The sequence below is a fragment of the Podarcis cretensis genome (assembly GCF_951804945.1).
Source record: "Podarcis cretensis genome assembly, chromosome: 12".
Lineage (NCBI taxonomy): Eukaryota > Metazoa > Chordata > Lepidosauria > Squamata > Lacertidae > Podarcis > Podarcis cretensis.
The window spans coordinates 1,758,551-1,776,913 of record NC_137181.1 but is presented as its reverse complement, the minus strand read 5'-3'; the positions used below and the strand labels follow the sequence as shown (position 1 = coordinate 1,776,913).

Genomic DNA, 18,363 nt, shown 5'->3' with positions numbered 1-18,363 from the left:
GGGAATGGAGGAGGATGAAAGGCAAGGTTTTGTGGGAGCTTGTGGAATGGCAGCATCATTACAGGCACACACACACACACACCTTGATAGGACCTGAACCAATGGATTCAAATGATAAGGATGGAGATTCCATCTCAACATCAGAAGAGCCATTGAACCATGGAATGGACTCCTTTGGGAGGTGGTGGACTCTGCTTCCTGGGAGGTTTTGAAGCAGAGGTTGGATGGCCATCTGTCAGGGATGCTTGAGCTGCTATTCCTGCATCCCTGGGGGTCTCTTCCAACTCTACAATTCTATGATTCCGTCTCGGCTTGCCAAGTGGCCAGCCTTTAAGGCTGCGGATATAGAACTGGGAGGGTTTAGTCAAGGCTTGGTGACGTCTCAAAAGATGGGCATGGGGTGAGGTGGGTGAGGGGAAAGGGGCTGAGCAGGAATGCCCAGGGTCCTTCAGCATTCCTGGCCCTTCCTTGCAACTCCCAGAAATGGATGGATGCCAAATAAGCCAAGCTACGCAAATGTACTTTCAAAAATGTGCTTTCAACATTTGCTTTTCCTGACGATTTCATTTATTAAAGTATGGGCCTCTACAAATGAGATGGTTGCAGTGGGGGTGGGCAGTGGGGCGCATGACTCAGGAAAAGGGGGGTGAGGAGAAGGGGAGAGGGGTGGAAGGAGGAAGCAGCAGCAGCAGCAACACAGTCTCACCGACACCCTCAAAGACCAGTAGCTTTATCTCTGGGGGTACAAACCCAGCTGGGAACCCTGCCGCCATGCCCAGGAAGGTGCTTCCTCTGAATTCTAGGTCTGTGCCTGGCTTTGCTGCAGCTAGAGAAGGCCATTTGCACTCTGCACCTGCTCAGAGATGCTCCCTCCAGCTGGGCAACATCTCATCCTGCTCACAGAATCATAGAATCGTTGAATCATAGTTAGAAGGGACCCTGAGGGTCAGCTGGTCCAACCCCATTCAAGGCAGGAATCTCAACTAAAGCATCCATAACTGATGGCCACCCAACCTCTTTTTGCTGCTGCATCTCACTATTGAGTCGCGTTAAGCTTGGAGTCCACCAAGACCCCCTAGGTTCTTCTCACATGTACTACTGGCAAGCCAGGTTGTCCCCCATCCTTATGTTCTCACAGCTCCATCCATTGAATGGCAGCAGCTCTCAGATCAAGCATCTTCTCCCTGTTAGTGTAGTCTAAAAACAGGCTTGAAACGATCCTTGCATAGTTTTGCCCCTAGCAACAAGTTTTATCCCAGCAACAGGTCTTCCCCAGCAACAGGGTTTCCTTAGCAACAGACTTCTCTATTAGACAGGCTCTGAATGAGAGACTTTTGGCTGTTACTCTGGCCAGACAGCTAAAGAGCAGAGAGGAGGAAGGATTCTCTGTGCATAGTTTTACTTTATTTTCCTCAGACCAGTGGTTGTAATGTTAATTTTTCAATAAATACTTTAAGCAGGACTAGAATGGGTGAGGTGTTTGTTCCCACATGGGAATTCACCAACAGATGAAGTGGACTGAGAAAGAAGGTTCTGGGGGATTTTCTGAGTGATTCAGCTGACTGAAAAAGAACCCGCAAAAGGAACAAATTGCATTGATACACCTGGCCCTCCCTGGAGAAGCCATTGGGAGTCATACCTGTGGCCTTCTGCAGGCACTGAACTACAGCCCTTCCCCTCAAAATAAAGATTTGTCCTCATGGTTCAGAATGAAAAACTCCAACTAGACCTTGAGAGTTCTTGGGAGTTGGTGGCAGCGGCCAATGATAATGTTGTCAAATCAGATTCAAAACCTGTTTTGTTTTTCTTTTGCTACAGAGACTCGGGGCAGATTTGGTGAACCTGATGAAAGAAAAACACCTGCAAAACAGGTGGGAGGCCTTGAAATATCTTCTGGGTGCCATCTGTTTCTCAACATGCTAGTTTGAGCTACAGCCCCCTCCAAAGCCCCTGCCTCCCCACCACATCCTGGGTGACTTTCAACAAAAATTCAGGGTCAGCTGGGCCAGGAATCTGGGAGGGAGGGCAAGTGGGGGCAATCCTGCTGCATTGGGAAGGGGTTGAGCAACCCAGCAGACAGGGATGGCTCAGCTATTGCCACTTGAGAAGGGAGGCCCTGATCCTGCCCACCCCTCCCTTTCCCTAACCCAGGATCATGGCCATTGTGTCTGGGCTGAGAAGAGCAGCTGGGAATACAGCCAGCGAATCGCCCCCTTCCATCAAGAAGACAGCCAAGGTGGGGGGCGGGGCAGGTGGGGGTGGGGGTTGTCAATCCGCCTACTCACCATCTGCTGCCGCCGCTGCCTTCGGCGCAGGCGCATGAACTCCTTGTGCTGGCGGGAGACGAAGTTGACGGCGGCATACTCCAGCAAGGCGGCGAAGACGAAGAGGAGGCAGACAGCCATCCAGATATCAATGGCTTTGACGTAGGAGACCTGCAAAGGAGGAAGGGAGAAGGGGGTGGCCCCTCAGAAGTGGGTTGCTAGGGAGGGCCTGACTTAAAAGACTCCATCCCCCTTGGGGATCTGGTCCCCTCCTCAGCAGGAGCACCCTAATGTCCCACAGTGTCTTAGAATAAAATTATCCTAGAATTGGAAGGGATCCCATGGGGCAATCTAGTCCAACCCCCTGCAGTGCAGGAATCTCAGTTCAAGTATCAATGGCAAATGACCACCCAACCTCTGCTTAGAAACCTCCAGGGAAGGCGAGCCCCTCACCTCCCAAGGGAGACCTTTCCACTGCTGAACTGCTCTTACTGCTAGAAAGTTCTTCCCGAGGTTTAGTCAGTACCTCCTTTCTCATAACTTGAAGCCATGGGTTCGAGTCCCGCCCTCCAGAGGAGGAGGAAACAAGCTTGTTCCCTTTCCCGTGGGACAGCCCTTGAGATATTTGAAGACAGCTATCCAATCTCTTCTCACTCTCCTCTTTTCCAGGCAAAACATACTCAGCTCCTTCAACCGTTCCTCATAAGGCTTGGTTTCCAGACCCTTGATCATCTTGGTTGCCCTCCTCTGCACACCTTCCATCATCCTTCTTAAATTGCAAGGGGTTAGACTAGATTGCCCTCAGGGTCTCTTCCAACTCTACATTCCTATGGTTCTATGATGAATTCAATACTGATGCACTGGAAGATTAAAGACCTGATCCTCTTCAGTCAATGGACTGACAACATAACAACACATATTGAACGGATTGCTGGTAGACATAGACTTTGAGTTTATACAGAATATAGTAGGTTTTTAATAAGCATATACGTATTAGGATAATGATACTACTTATATCTATATAATAATGTATGGAAATGTAACTGGTTATAATAATGGTATTGTCTTTTCTGCAAAAATTAAAAATTCTATCATTCTAGGAACTATGTACACTACCTTGAGAAAAGGTGGGTGGTGGATATGATGAATAAATAATAAACCTCTCCTTTTTTCTGTCCCTGACAAAGTATCTTTGGTTATGCAATCTTGTCTTAATAGCTTCCAGAGATAAGCTGCACAGGATGGTGATTTTAACTCTGCTGAAACAGAGATTTGCATTCTCAGAGAAGTGAGAAAGAGGAAGGAGCGTGGCTAAATAGAACATCCTTTCCTACTCCTCAAAATCCACTTTGAGCTCCTTGGAGGGAAAGGTGCGGTGGGAATGCAATAATGAAACAAAGATGCCATCTTGGGGACTGGAGAGGCTCACTTGCCTCCCTCCTTGGGAGAGCGCTATTTCTCCCCTCCCCCCTCAAACCACCTGGCAGCACCAACCTTCGGCAGAGACGCCCGGGAGCCCGCGCTCTGCGTGGTCATGGTTAGCACCGTGGTGATGCCAAGGCCCACCCGGGCAGGGGCAGCATCCATGTTGATCCAAAAGGAGACCCAGGAAAGGATGACGATGAGCAGGCTAGGTATGTACATCTGGATCAGGTAGTAGCCCATCTGCCTCTCCAGGTGGAACTTCACCTCAATGCAGGTGAACTTCCCTGCAAGGGAAAAGACAGAGCAGGCCCAGCGCCGGGTTGACGTACAGTGGTACCTCGCAAGACGAATGCCTCGCAAGACGAAAGAGTTTTCCATTTTTTGAGTTGTTCCGCAAGATGAATTTCCCTATGGGCTTGCTTCGCAAAACGAAACGTCTTGCGAGTTCTTGCGAGTTTGTTTCCTTTTTCTTAAAGCCGCTAAGCCGTGCTTCGCAAGACGAAAAAACCGCAAGACGAAGAGACTCGCAGAACGGATTAATTTCGTCTTGTGAGGCACCACTGTATAAGCTAAACAAGCTACAGCTTAGGGCCCCACTCTCTTGGGGGCCCCAAAAAAAATTAAAGGGGGAAAAACTGGATGTACATTTCCAAAATATAAGATAAAAAACATAAAATAAAACCTACAATTATTATTTCATGTTATAGCAAGTTTCTAGAGACTAGATTATGAGTCTTTGTACATTGTGTTTCTAAAGGAACTTTTGTTATTGCCAAATGCCAATGTGTTTGCATTATTAAGTCTGTTATGAATAAAAAATCACTTTAAGTTAGAGATTAATAATTATTTCACTATTAATATACTATTCACTATTTCACTGTTAATATACTTCTTCTTAATTGCATTTCAGTTCAATGACTTTGATAAAATACGTATTTTGTTATGTGCAAATGGCTTGAGATGCCTATGAGGTCCTTAAATGACCATATAGCATACATTCAACACAAAAAACAGCAACAATTTGTTGTTGACAAAGGACAGCTGGACATCGAAAGGGCCCCGTTACCTTCTGGAGCACCTTAGGGCCGCATCAAACCTCAATCTGGTCCTGAGCGTGCCCATGAGACACTGCTGATTGGGAAAGATTACAGAAGGAGTATTTGAAATTTACAGCATGCTGCACATTGAAAGAAAACTATGTGAAAATGATGTGCTGATGGTATTTGACTCCCACAAGATTAGCAAAAATGTAGAAAAATACTACCAACCTATGTTGGAAGTGTAAAGAGAATGAAGGGCACGTTCTAACACATGTAGTCAACGTGCAAAAAGGCTAGAGCATTCTGGGAAATTATATATAATGAATTGAAAATAATGTTTAAGATAACTTTTGTTAATAAAAAAAGGAAGCTTTTTTAAATCGCCATTACAGGAGAAGAAATACCAAAGGACTTAAAAAGACTGTTTATGTATGCAAAGACAGCTGCAAGAATGCTTTTTGCCCACAGATGAAAGTAAGAGGAAACACCAACCAAGAAAGAGTAGATAGAGAAAATGATGGACTACGCAGAAATGGGAAGATCAGGCGCCAAGATGACAGTAAATTTAAAAAAGAATGGCATAAATTTATAGAGTATATTAAGGAACCATGTAAAAATTTAAAGACATGTAGCACTTGTAATTTTTAACTGGTAAGGGATTTAATTAATTAAATTTAATTAAAGTTGGATATATGTAATTAGATGCAGTCAAAATTTAAAAAAATATATTTGAGGAAAACCAGAAGGGGGAGGAGGGAAGTCCAGGGGTTAGAGAATCCCATAAAGGTATAAATATTGCTGAATTTAAGTTTGAATGATGTTAATGATGAAAAACTGAATATATATATATATATATAGAGAGAGAGAGAGAGAGAGAGAGTGCCAATGAGACAACGCTGAGGTTACAAAAGTTGTTTGGGGGGGGCCCTCCATGTGTCCTCCTCATAAAGAGGTTGTTCCCCTCTTTATTTCATTTATTTGTGCCATTCCTAGAATGCCCATGGATCAAATTCCCCTGGATGGTTTGCAAAAACCAGTCAAATATGCAGATGTGATACCATCAGTTAAAAAGACTCTGTACAAGATTGGGATCCTTAAAATTAAAAGAAGGGGGGAAAGCAGAGTCAGGAAATCAAGAAGAAAGAGGAGGAAACATCTGGGAGGTGAGATGCCCACCATTGGCACAAGCCCCGTGGCAAAGGAGTGGGCAGCGTTGCGGGTGGGAAGGTGCTCATTCTGTGCTGGGACGATGGAAGCATCTGACGGAGGGAGGCTGGTTACCTGTGTTGTAAGACTTTGTGCAATAGCCCAGGTCCTTCTCATCCCGCAAAATGAACTGAGGGAGTGTCAAGCCTTCGGCCACCTGCACAGCTTCCTGCTCCTTCACCCACTCAAAGATCAGGTCGTTCATGGTGTAGCCAACTAGAAGGCAAAGGCAGCGGGTGAGGAAGGAAGGGTGAGAGGGGAGAGCATCCCAGCCATCTGCACAAAGCCACAAGGGCTGTCGGGCATCCTCCCCCCTCCCCCAAACCACAAGGCCTTCATAGAATCATAGAATGGTAGAGTTGGAAGGGACCGCTGGCTCCCTGGGTGCAATGTGTGTAACGGTAAAGGGGTAAAGGGACCCCTGACCATTAGGTCCAGTCGTGGACGACTCTGGGGTTGCAGCGTTCATCTCGCTTTACTGGCCGAGGGAGCCAGCGTACAGCTTCCGGGTCATGTGGCCAGCAGGACTAAGCCGCTTCTGGTGAACCAGAGCAGCACACGGAAACACCATTTACCTTTCTGCCGGAGAGGTACCTATTTATCAACTTGCACTTTGATGTGCTTTCAAACTGCTAGGTTGGCAGGAGCAATGACCTAGAAAAGGGAGCTCACCCCGTCGCGGGGATTCGAACTGCCGTCCTTCTGATCGGCAAGTCCTAGGCTCTGTGGTTTAACCCACAGCGCCACCCGCGTCCCTTGTCATCTAGCTTAGTGTTTCCCAAAGTGGGTGATACCACCCCCTGGGAGGCGCTGAAACAATCCAGGGAGCGGATGGTAGCCTCGGGTGCAAGGGGGTGGGCGTTGAATAAAGCATGAAGAAAGACAAGAAGAGAATAAAATTTTGAAAAACCATTTGTACATGTTTCATTTGTTGTATAATGATGCTTATCAATGTAAAATAGAGTTAAAGTCAGAGTGATTATCTGCTTAGGACGTAGCTAGAAATATAGATACATAAAAAGAATGCAAATTTTTTCACGGCATCTTTCTGTTTGTGCACTTCACAAAGGTAGATTTCCAGGGGGCAACTGAGTATTTTTTTTCTGAAAAGGGGGCACTAGGCCAAATAAGCTTGGGAACCTCTGATCTAGTCCAACCCCCTGCCTTGCAGGAATCTCATCTAAAGCATCCATGACTGGCGGCTACCAAACCAGTGTTCAAAACTCCCATTCTAGGAGCATTTTGAGCCATGGAATTTCATTGGCGCCAGCAGTTTCTGAGCTCTGGGTGCAGCAAGTCCTGATTTCAGATTAAAACTGCAGAGCGGAAGGAAAGGAGGACCTTTTTCTGCCTCCCCACTTCCAGCTACTCTCTGAAGAAGAGACCCTCTTAAGAATATTAGGGGGGTGGGCAGGGGAAGGACTAGACCATGTGAAAAATGAAGGTAATATTTTAGTTGCAGTTCATTCGTTTTCAGCTTTGTATTCTTGTTATTTAAAAAGTGCACCTAGACATTCTGTTGTTGCTTCCACAACCTCGGTTGAAGGTGCCATTGAGCTCCTAGCTCCCATGTCTCCGTTTCTAACACTGTACCCAACCTCTGCTTAGAAATCTCCAATGAACCAAAGTCCACCACCTTCTGAGAGAGTCCATTCCACTGTCAAACAACTCTCACTCTCAGAAAGCTCTTCCTGGTGTCTTTAGTTGGAGTCTCCTTTCTTGTAACCTGAAGCCACGGGTTCAAGCCCTACCTTCCAGAGCAGGAGGAAACAAGCTTGCTCCATCTTCCATGGGACACCCCTTTGCTCACTGCCTCTTCCTCTGCTCAGCACCAGTCACCTTCCCACCCCATAGCAAAGGGAACGCAGACCAGATCATGCTCAACTACAAGTTCCACTTGTGGGATGTGAAACACAAGAGCAGTCAAGTACAACATTCCTAGAGAGAACATGTTTACCCATGGGGAGGAATGTTTGTCCAGCCAGCAGGTAAACTTCCTGTTTCCTTCTGGGTTGGGACAGACTTCCTCTGCATGTGACTAGAGGTGGGTGTGGCCTCACCTGTCCAGGTAACGACAAAAGCACAGGGCAGGGCAGCCATCATCTCTCTCTTTTTGACTACATGCATCAAAGAAACAACATCTGTTTAGCCAAAGATGCTCTCTTGGCCTCCAGCCAAGGACAAAGGGACTGTCTCCTTATGAGATAGTTTCCAGGTGTATGTTACTTTTCTAAGCAAAGTCTGCCTTCTGGGAGCCTATTGTGAACAGAATGATGTGTGAGTAAAGCTTCTTATACTTTTATAGAAGACTGTGACATGTCTTATCTTTTATGAGGGAATAAGGGGAAAATACCAGAACAGTTATTATAGAGGCTTTAGCGAGCCTGAGCAAACGCATCCGCTGCGAGTTTTAAAAAGGGGGAATGTTATTCTGCTAAATTGTGAACAGACAATATATCCTCTCCTGCATCCCTGAACATTCCCACACCACTGTCCTCCCTTGCCGGTTGGGAGACATGTTCCCTGCCCCAGGGGCTATTGTCTTTCCCCTTGACCTGCTCCTCCAACTCCGCCACTCAAGGCATCATTGCTTTCTGAGAAGCACCAGAGCTGCTTTGAAATGGACTCTTCCACTGCCAGAGTCTGCTGAGCCTTCCAGAACCTCAACAATGACTTTGGGGAGCCACCCTGGACTCAGCTGGCAGTCCTTCCACTGCCCACCTGCTGCCCACTCCATGCAGCTCACTGGCAACAATTTGGGGCAGCATCCTTCCTCCTTGCCTCCAAACATAGATTGCAGGTGCGGCGACTGTCCTGCACCTGGCACCGCAAAAAGGTTTTGCCCTGGTACTCACAACTCTCCAGTTGCATTGTACAGGTCTGGATGTCCATCGGGAAGTTCTTGAGGTCCATGGGGCAGGACAGGATTAGTGTCAGCCTAGGAGGGAAGGGGAGAGAAAGGAGGGGGTCAGGGGGGAAAGGGGTCTGTGTCGGGCCCTGCCCTGCTTCCGAATGGCAGCAGGGAGAGCCCATGCCAGGCGCCGCTGGGCCCACCTGATGCTGTAGAGCACGTTGCCATTCTTGAAGATGCGCAGGAGCTTGTTGTCGGTGGTGACCTCGTGGAAGTTGGCACCCTTCTCATTGGCAAAGAACAAATCCGGCTTCCAGATGGAGTCCAGCATGGATGGGTCAAGGTCCAGGGAGTCGTCGGGGTATTCCCGGTAGGCCAGGCGGGGGTCGTTCCACTGTTGCCTCAGGAAGACGTTGACGCGGTAGTCCTTGAGAGCAGAGAGGAGCCATCACACGCGGGGGCAAGCCACATGACACAGGCATGCACCTGCACACACACATGCATCCATGTGCAGTGTTGGTTCAGGGCCTCTGGTATCCTGGCCCGGGAGTGAGCAAGGCAGGTGGGAGGTGGGAATAAGGAAGCAAGCGAGCAAGCAAGCAAGCTGGGAAGAGATTTGGAGAAAGGCTCTGGAACTCCTGCACATCAATGGCTATTGATGTAGGCTACGCTCTCCCTGCATAGTTGGGGGCAGGAATAATAATAATAATAATAATAATAATAATAATAATAATAATAATACCAAGTGAAACATCAGTGCTAACTGGACACAATCCAGTTGCTGGAAACCACGGGAGGGGAGAATCAATGCTGTAGAGTTGGAAGGGACCTGGGGGTCATCCAGTCCACCCCCTGGGAGAGAGTTCTTATGATCGTAGTATCCTACTTGCAGGTTTCCCACAGGTTTCTTGTTAGCCACTGTGCCCATCGTAGCTCAGTTGGTAGGGCCTGAGACTCAGAATCTCAGGGTTGTGGGTTCAAGACCCGCACTGGGCAAAGGATTCATGCACTGCAGAGGGTTGGACTAGATGACCCTCATGGTCCCTTCCAGCTCTGTAATTCTATGATAGACTAAGACCCGTATAAATAAGGGTGCCGGACTAGGAGGGCCGTGGGCTTGATCCAGCTACAGGGTTATTTGTGTGTTCTTATGCAGAAGCCACAAGGCTCTTCTCTGCCTTCTTCCCAATTGTCCTCATCACCTGAACCTCCTCCTTTCCCACCACTTTCCTCTCCCTGCCCCCCCATCAACCTCCAAGGGAACAGCAGCCACTCAGAGGCAAGCACAACCCCCAGGATCACTGCCCAGCCAGCCCCAGGGCAGAGGAGGACCCTTGTGCTTGGGGCGAGGGAAGCAGTCAGAGTCTCACCATGGTTGTTTCGGTGACCGAACCAAAACTGTTGATGAAGATGTTGCATGTCACGTTGACGGGCGGGCCTGTAAGCCAATGGGAAAGCACAGGTGAGTTGACAAGGTTCCAGGGCGCAACTCAAAGCCGCCTTCGACCATGTCAAAGCATTGGTCCACCTGGAGGAGACACCTGCCTTATACAGGTCACTTGTTGTTGTTTTTTTATAGAATATTTATTAAAGTTTTCCAGAAATAATACAATGTGAAATAAAAAAGAAAAAATAACATAAATACAAAAATATAAAAATACAAAAATAATTAAAAACACATAGAATTTCCATTACTTATTTTCTTGTAACTTATTTTCCAGACCTCCTCATACCTCCCTTTCTTGTATTCCAATTCAAATTGTTAGTTCAGCAAATCCTCACCATTTAGTTTTTACTTATTTCTAAACCTTATTTTTCATATTTCTTGAGCATTACAGCTGGAAACCCCTTAATTCCTGTCCAACATTGTTCTAACATTCATTAATTTTGCAATATTTCTGTAAATAGTCTTTAAACTTCTTCCAGTCTTCTTCCGCCGAATCTTTTCCCTGGTCTCGGATTCTGCCTTATACAGGTCATTTGTTTTTCCAATGATCCCAGGACACGTGTGAGAGGATGTGCAACCAAATCACAAATGCACGATTCCTAGATAGTCACAAACAGGGGACATGATGATGTCATAGCCTCTAAACTTTTGTGGCAGGAAGAACAATAGAAACTTAATATTTACTTCTTCCTGACTCTACACACTTTTCTCCTGCCTGCAATGGGGTAGGTTGTCTGTAAGCTCTCCTCCAGAAAGCACACTCCATTTTGAACTAGACTATGGGTGTTTGTAATATTTAAGGATTACTGCCTGTCTGATTTTCATCACCATACTTGTTGAATCCTGGCAAGACTTTTGATGTGAGTAAACCTTATATTTTCTTGTTTTACTAAATAGCCTAAGAGTGATTTCTTTGTTAAGAGGGAAATATGAACAGGAGCAGATAATCCAAGTCTGCCTAGAACATCCTTGGATATCATAATTGCTCTAGAAGGTCGTGCAACCTTATCCTAACAGCTTCTAGAGATAAGCTGTGCACAGATGGTGATTTTAACTCTGCTAAAAAATAAGTATTTACATTCTCACAGAAGTGAGAAAGAGGAAGGATAATGACTAAATAAAATATCCTCTCCTACTCATCTAAATCTATCCAACACCAGGAGTCTTGCAATACAATTCCCAGGGACAACACTCCCCCATTTCCACCCAGGAAAGGGCTCTCTTGTCTTCTAGTCTCTCTCTTTTTGTGTGGGGAGGGGCTTGGCATCCCTGGCTATCTTTCAAACTTCCAGCCTCCAATATTCTTGCACACAGAGTGACCTTCAGCACTGGAGGGATGTGTCCTGGATTTGGCAGCCCTGATGGGGAAACGTTGCGAAAGGGTGGGAAGCATGTGAGCAAAGTCCTCCTTTACCTTTGAAATTGGGTCTGATGCGGGCATCGTACCCCGACGTCCGGCCCATGAGCTTGTCCAGGAAATCAGAGGGAGACATTGGTTGCGGGAGGCTCCGTGAGGCAGATTTTGCTTCTCCTTTCCCTGACACCAGTCTGGGAGGAAGAGAGGGGCATGTCAGTGTGGGAATGTTCTGGGGTGCAGGAGAGGATATATGGTGAGATTATATCCTAATCCAACTTGTGCTAACAAGTTCCCAAAATATCAGCAGAGTTTATGACATTCCCCTTTAAGTTCGCAACGGTAATGTCTGCACAGGTTCGCTAGAACCTCTATAATAATTACTCTGGTAATTTCCCCTTTGTTCCCTCTTAAAATACAAGACATGACACAGTCTTCATAAAGGTATAAAAGAGTTTACTCATGTTCTGTATCACAGTATGATCCCAGAAGGCAGACAGGCTTAAAAAGGTAAAATACATTTAGAATCTATCTTATAGGAAGATAGTCCTTTCCTTCTCTCTTGGCTGAGAGCCAAGAGGGCATTCTTAGATGTTGCTTCCTCGAAGGAAGATGGCAGAGAGAGAGAGATGGCTGCCTGCCCTGTGCTTTTATCATTACCTGCACAGGTGAGGCCACACCCACCTCTGGTCACATGCGGAGGAAGTCTGTTCCAGGAAGTTTACCTGCTTGCTGGACAGACATCCCTCCCCATGTTCTAACATGTACACTCTAGGAATGTTGTCATTGACTGCTCCTGTGTTTTACATTCCACAGTCAGCAGGCTGAACCCCACTTTTCTACACACACACACCCCACTGCTGGAAATAGGAGCTGGCATCATCTGGGCTGCCTGTCGCCATTCAGCCCTGCTGGGCTTAGGTGCCTCAACACACAGAGGTAGAAGGCAGCAGTGTGGTACAGTGGGTAGCGCATCAGACTAGGACCTGAAAGAGAGTTCGAATCCCCACTCAGCCATGAAGCTCACAAGGTATGGCCAGTCACTGCCTCTCATCCTACCTTGTAGGGTTGTTGTGATGGCTCAGTGAGGACAAAGAGAGCTTTGTATGCCACCTTCAGCTCCTTGAAAAGGTGGAACATGATTCTGATGCATAAAATAAATAGTCTAACCTCTTGGTGCCACTCAAGCTACTCCTTCTGTCCCCTCTGTGAGAGACGGAACTCCCACTGTGCCATGACAGAGGGATGGCAGAGCCATATATATTAACTTAGCTCCCTGGGCAAATGTTCTCTTTTTCAGCACTTTCCCCCAAGCCAGAAATGTGAGAACATCTGCTAAATCTGAGCTCCAAACTCAGACTCCATCTTAAGCTAGACTTAAGCAAGTCCTTGTAACTGAATTACCTAAGCCTGCCTGAACAAAGCTGCTGCATCTGTTACACTTCAATAAGTATTTTGAGTGAGGAAATGTTATTTTTTCCCCTTTTACAAGACTGTGTGATTGTTGTTTTAAGGGGGAGAAAAGGGGGAAATATACCAGGAGAACCCAGTTTGTCTTAAGCATTCTGGACTGCTTAAACTAAAAGGCTAAAACTAAACTATCTAAGCTTCCCTTTTTAAACTACAAAAGGATGGCACTCTGCTGAGCTCACAGATGTGAGGAAGGAAGGGTAATACCTAATAATTAGATCCTAGCATCTCTTCACATCCCAACAGCAGGGCAGAGAGAGTTATCCAGAGGGCCAAAGGTTTCCCCTTTGCTGCCAGTCTGGGCCCAGCTTGCATCTCGCCTGCAAGGCCTTGTGCTGGCTCTCCCCATGGAACAAGGGGTGCTTCCCCAGAGCTCTGCTCAGAATTACTGTAGGATGGTCATTAAGCAAATTGAGGAAACCAGCACTGCAAAAACTGGACATCAGCCTTGGCAGCCTTTACAGGGAGATGCCGTCTTCCTCCTCCTCCAGTTCCTCAAGGTCTTTGTGCAGCTGCCAGGGCAAGAGCAGACCTTTCCACCACCCAAGGGAGTTTGCTGTCACTCCTGGGGGGGGGGGTGCTGCTCTCTGCCCGCTCCCTGTCCCTCCCCAGGCAAGAGGGCACTGGGGGCACTGCACTCTCTCTCTGTCACCCGCCCACCTGCATCTGAGTGTGCTCAGCCTGCAGAGGCTCCTTCCCAGCCGTCCTTGAAAGGGGGAGGCAGGCACTGCCCACCACCTCCCCCCCCCCCAGACAAATAGGACGTTGTTTAGTTTTTCAATGGACTTGTTTAAAAGATTTTGTAAATTGTTCTTCTTCCTGAAGGAGCATCTCCACCCCCACCGTTCTGCCCGGACACTGAGGTCCAGCTCCGAGGGCCTTCTGGTGGTTCCCTGATTGTGAAAAGCCAAGTTACAGGGAACCAGGCAGAGGGCCTTCTCGGTGGTGGCGCCTGCCCTGTGGAATGCCCTCCCACCAGATGTCAAAGAGAAAAATAACTACCAGACTTTTAGAAGACATCTGAAGGCAGCCTTGTTTAGGGAAGCTTTTAATGTTTAATAGGTGGTGGTATTTTAATATTTTGTTGGAAGCTGCCCAGAGTGGCTGGGGAAACCCACCCAGATAGGCAGGGTATAAATAAATTATTATTATTATTATTATTATTATTATTATTACTATTACTATTATTATTATTACTATTACTATTATTATTTGTTTTCATTACTTTGCTCCCCACTCTTGGGAGTGGGGAGAATTCAGCATAGAGGGCTATAGATACTGTGAATAAGTCAATAATATTTCCAGCTGCTGGTCCAGCTGCTGGTCCCTCCCTGTACACCCCCCCCCATTTGTCAATTCCGAGGAGCCCAGGTTCTGCCTCTCCCTAAGCAGGGGCGGCGGGGCGGTCCACCCCGGGTGTCATCACGGAGGGGGATAACATTCCCTTTGTTTTGACAGCTGGGGGAGGCTTTGGAGTTGTGCGCCGGCGGCTGGCCATTGCCCCTCGCTCCCGGGTTGCTTGGGGGGGGGAGCCTCCCCATAGCTGTTAAAAGGAAGAGGGAAGGGAGGAAGGGCGCTGGCAAAGCGGCATGACTCCCTCCCCCGCAGCCCACCATGGACAGCTCGCTCCACCCCCCATAGGTATTTCTCCCCCTGGGACACTCACCCCCCCCCCTACGGCATGTGCACCGCTCCGGGCGCTGGAGCAGCTAGCTCGGCCTCTGTCCCTAAGGCCAGCCTCTCAGTCCCCCCCCCCCTTTTTTTTTAGTATATGTGCTGCCGAAGCGAGCACGCAGTCCCCCCCCCCCGCCAATCGTAGAGTTAGAAGGGATCCTGAGGATCATCGAGTCCAACCCCCTGCTTTGCAGGAATAAATATGCAGCCGTCCCAAACGAGGATCAGAGATGCAACCTTGGCGTTATCATCGCCGCGCTCCAACCAACCGAGCTATCCACACTTCTCCCAAATGCCCCCTTCCCCGAGAGGTGCCCGAGGATTTGCTGTCGATTCCCCGCGTGAAAATGCTCGTCCATTAAAAGGAAGCAAGCTCCCAGGAAAGGAGTCGCTGGCTAGACTGGAAAAGCACATTGCAAGACGCTACCTTGTTAAAAGACGCAAAAGAGGCTCCGCAGATCCTGGGAGGCCAAATAATTTTAACAAGCCCAGCAGCTCCTCTGCAAGGTCAGCAAAGCAAACGCTGCGGGAGGTCAGCAGCGCTTGCATCCAACTCATCATTCGCTCGCCAAGGCCCCTGCAGAATCCGGAGTGGAACAGGGCCCCCTGGAGGTTTTGGTCTGTGGCAAGAACAGCTCCCTTCCCCTCCCTCTGGGGGGCTGAAAGATCTGGAGTAACTTACAAGCCAATTGAGGCTTCGGCAGCATGTAGAATATACATTCTCCTCTCTCTTTCTCCATCAAGAAATGACATCTAAATAAACGCAACAAGCAAAACTATCTGAGCTGGATGCGTCTCCAGTGACCCTGCTCCGTTACTGGGCCAGTGCTGCCTGGAAAGGCTGGTGGCCCCCCCTGGCAGAAGTTAGGTGGGTGAGTCCTTGTAGGACAGGACCCCTGCATGCCTGGGTGGGGGAGAGCTGTACCATTATCGACTGAGCAGGAAGGATCAGAAAACAGCGACAGGAAGTGTGGACCATTTGCCGCCTGGCTGCGCAGTGCCTGGGGTCTCTCTCAAGCCCTCGAGGATCTCCAGAAGTGGGGGTCCCATTTCCGTCCAGGCCTTTCCCTTTTGACTTAGTCTGAGGACAGGAGCGTCTGCCGCCAGTCCAGTTGAGAAGCACGCAAGGGGCTAAGAGCTTCAGTTCTTGGCATCCGTGCATCTCCAGGGGTAAAGTCGAACAACTGTGTTAGCAGCACCGAAGGGACTTCCCCAAGACGCAAGCCTTGACCAGTCCTGGGCTGCCCCTCTAACAAGACCCCTCTCTGGGCCTCACTGATGGGGTCCAAAGGAGAGCACCAGCTGGGCTGCAGGAGGGACTGGAAGGAAGCCTACTAGGCACCACCCAACCGCCTTAGGGACTCCACTCTTGTTTTGTGTAGGGTTTACTCCTTAGCCTTTTCTTCTCCCAAAGATATCCCGCAAGGCAGCGGATGTTTATGATCAGAGTTTTCCTTCTCCCAGATAGGCTCCCTTTCCAGGTGGCCGAGCCCCACCTGCCGCTCATTTCCCCCTAGACCACCTGCAGAAACCGCCTTCTGGACCATTGGACCCACTCTTGGTCTTGTCCGCTCAATCGGCCGGAGTCTGTCTTTGCATGCAGGGCAAGTCCCCGACTCACTGAGGGATGGAGACCCATCAGCTACCTTCACCTGATTTAGCTTCAGTGCCTTCGGGCAAACCTGATATCACTCCCAGTGGACGCAGCAGGCAAGGAGATGCTGCGCTGCGGAGCCGAGGGGCAGAGGGAGTGAGGATTCCTGGAAGAGCTGAGAGAAGTCCCGCTGCCTGTGCCCACCCAAATGGATGTACCTTTGTACAAGCAAGATGTTCCCTGCCCTTCACTCCAAACCCACCTTGAAGAGGATCCCGAGGCAAGAGCCAAGCCCCATATCAGGCAGTCCCACAGAGCCAGGAAATCTGGCCGGCTGCTCTCACCCCTAAAGTAGCCGCGGGGCCTTCCTGAGGGTGGCCCCACGCTCATTGGAATGCAAGAACTGCACCATAGCTTGGGAAAGATTTGGGTTATCTTCAGTGCACCCCTCCATGAAGGTGGTGGGGCGGCTTAGATGAGTTCTCTCTGTGTGTTTCACTCTTGAGGTCTGAACCCCCAGATCTCAGTGTCGCTGGCCGGCCGGCCTCTCCCCCAAACCTCGAGCTTTGAGTCCAGACAACGGACAGAGGTTGCTCCCGATCAAAAACAACCTCCTCGGCTATTCACAACTGCACTGTCCGTGTGCGTGTGTAGAAATGGTTGCTATGTTAGAGACAGCTGGCGAATTTGCAGAGCGGAACAAGCCCAGACTGCAATGGGGCGGGGGGGGGTTGCTCCTGACCTCCCTGCAGGCTTTTAGGCTCAACTTCGCAAGCGCTTACCTGGAAACCCGAGGCTGACATGAGGGATCTGAAATATTCACGGGGTGCTGGAGTCCTGAAAACATCTACGAGGCTCTTATACTACAGAACACTTAGGAGTTGCCCCCAGCGCTGCTCTCCCCCAGCTCGAATGCCTGTGGGGCGATGCTGGAACCTCCCAGCGCAAAATGGATGAGGAACATGGATCTTCTTGCAAGCCCCACATCCCACACCAAGGACCTTGCTGCTGCTGCTGCTGCTGGCACCCCTGCGTTCCCCTAAACCCAAGAAGCCTGTCAGTGCCTCTTAGGAGTGCTCACCATGCCAGAACATACAGTACTCCTCCCCAATGCCCGTCCCACCCTGGGGCGCTTCGTTGCTGGAGTGGCCTCTCTGGTCCCCCTCCTGCCCTGGGCCCGGAGAAGTGTTGCTTGCTCGGACCCTGGAGAGAACCAGGCCTAGTAGCTCAGGTGAAAGGACTTCCTTCTCCTTCAGACCCCTCCCCGAGCCTTGCCTGAGAGCTAAGCGCCCCTCCCCCCCCCCCCGCCGCATCTGCGCCCAGATTGCCAGCGCCAGTCTCTGAGGGGGATCCGGTCCCCAGAGCCTTCTTGCCCAGCAAAGGGCATTCTCCCCCTGGCAGGGAAAAGCGGCTGGTGCTAAAATTCTCCCCCGAGAAGGACCAAGAGGCCTCGCTGGGTCGGGATAGGACCGGCCTCGCTCCTTCCCTCCCTGCCGGGCTTCACAACCCGCCGCCCCCGCAGTCCGAGTGCAAGCAAGAAGCGCCCCCCCCCCCCGACAAGATCCAAGCAGATCTGGAAGAGAGGTGGGGGCTGGGACTGTGGAGATCTGCCGGCTAAGCTGGTGGTGAAGGAGAGGGAGAGAGACCCTCTCGTGATTTCTTTGCAGGGCTTAGGCAAAGAAGGGGAAGGAGCTGAGGGAGGCGGGTGGGAGGCTTAGGCAAAGAAGGCGAAGAAGGAAAGTGAGGCGGGGGGGGCGGGGTTGCCTGGCACTTGATTTGAGCCCCCGAACCGGTTTCGAGCGCCAGCTCTCAGCCCCGGCGCCGAGAACGCGCCGCCACCTGGAAAATACCAGCGCGCCTCTGAGCACGTGCAAAGTGCCCCTTCCCTGCAGCTGCGGCCCCGACCGGAGATGCTCCCCGCCCCCCCCCCCGTCTCACCTGAGCAGCACGCCGAGCAGGAGGTGGGAGACGACGGGCCCTCGCATCCCTCGGCCGCGCGGCGTCCCCCGCCGGCGGCGGGGAAGGCGGGCGGGCGGCG

At 49.6% G+C, this 18,363-nt stretch overlaps 1 protein-coding gene across 2 annotated transcripts in view; it reads right to left on the bottom strand.

The window, feature by feature from the left end:
- The window catches only part of LOC307199202 (glycine receptor subunit alpha-4), a 22,102-nt gene extending 3,739 nt beyond the window's left edge, over nucleotides 1-18,363 (bottom strand). The window contains exons 1-8 of one of the 2 annotated variants that reach the window (XM_079946949.1): nucleotides 18,264-18,363; nucleotides 11,648-11,781; nucleotides 10,157-10,224; nucleotides 8,990-9,213; nucleotides 8,791-8,873; nucleotides 6,011-6,151; nucleotides 3,759-3,973; nucleotides 2,286-2,435 (exon numbers count right to left, since the gene is read on the bottom strand). In XM_079946949.1, the coding sequence (XP_079803075.1) occupies nucleotides 2,286-2,435; nucleotides 3,759-3,973; nucleotides 6,011-6,151; nucleotides 8,791-8,873; nucleotides 8,990-9,213; nucleotides 10,157-10,224; nucleotides 11,648-11,781; nucleotides 18,264-18,310 (1,062 nt within the window). In that variant the 5' untranslated portion in view covers nucleotides 18,311-18,363. Of the gene's footprint in view, nucleotides 1-2,285; nucleotides 2,436-3,758; nucleotides 3,974-6,010; nucleotides 6,152-8,790; nucleotides 8,874-8,989; nucleotides 9,214-10,156; nucleotides 10,225-11,647; nucleotides 11,782-17,107; nucleotides 17,285-18,263 lie in introns of those variants that run through there. The other variant, XM_079946948.1, reaches the window with a different exon arrangement.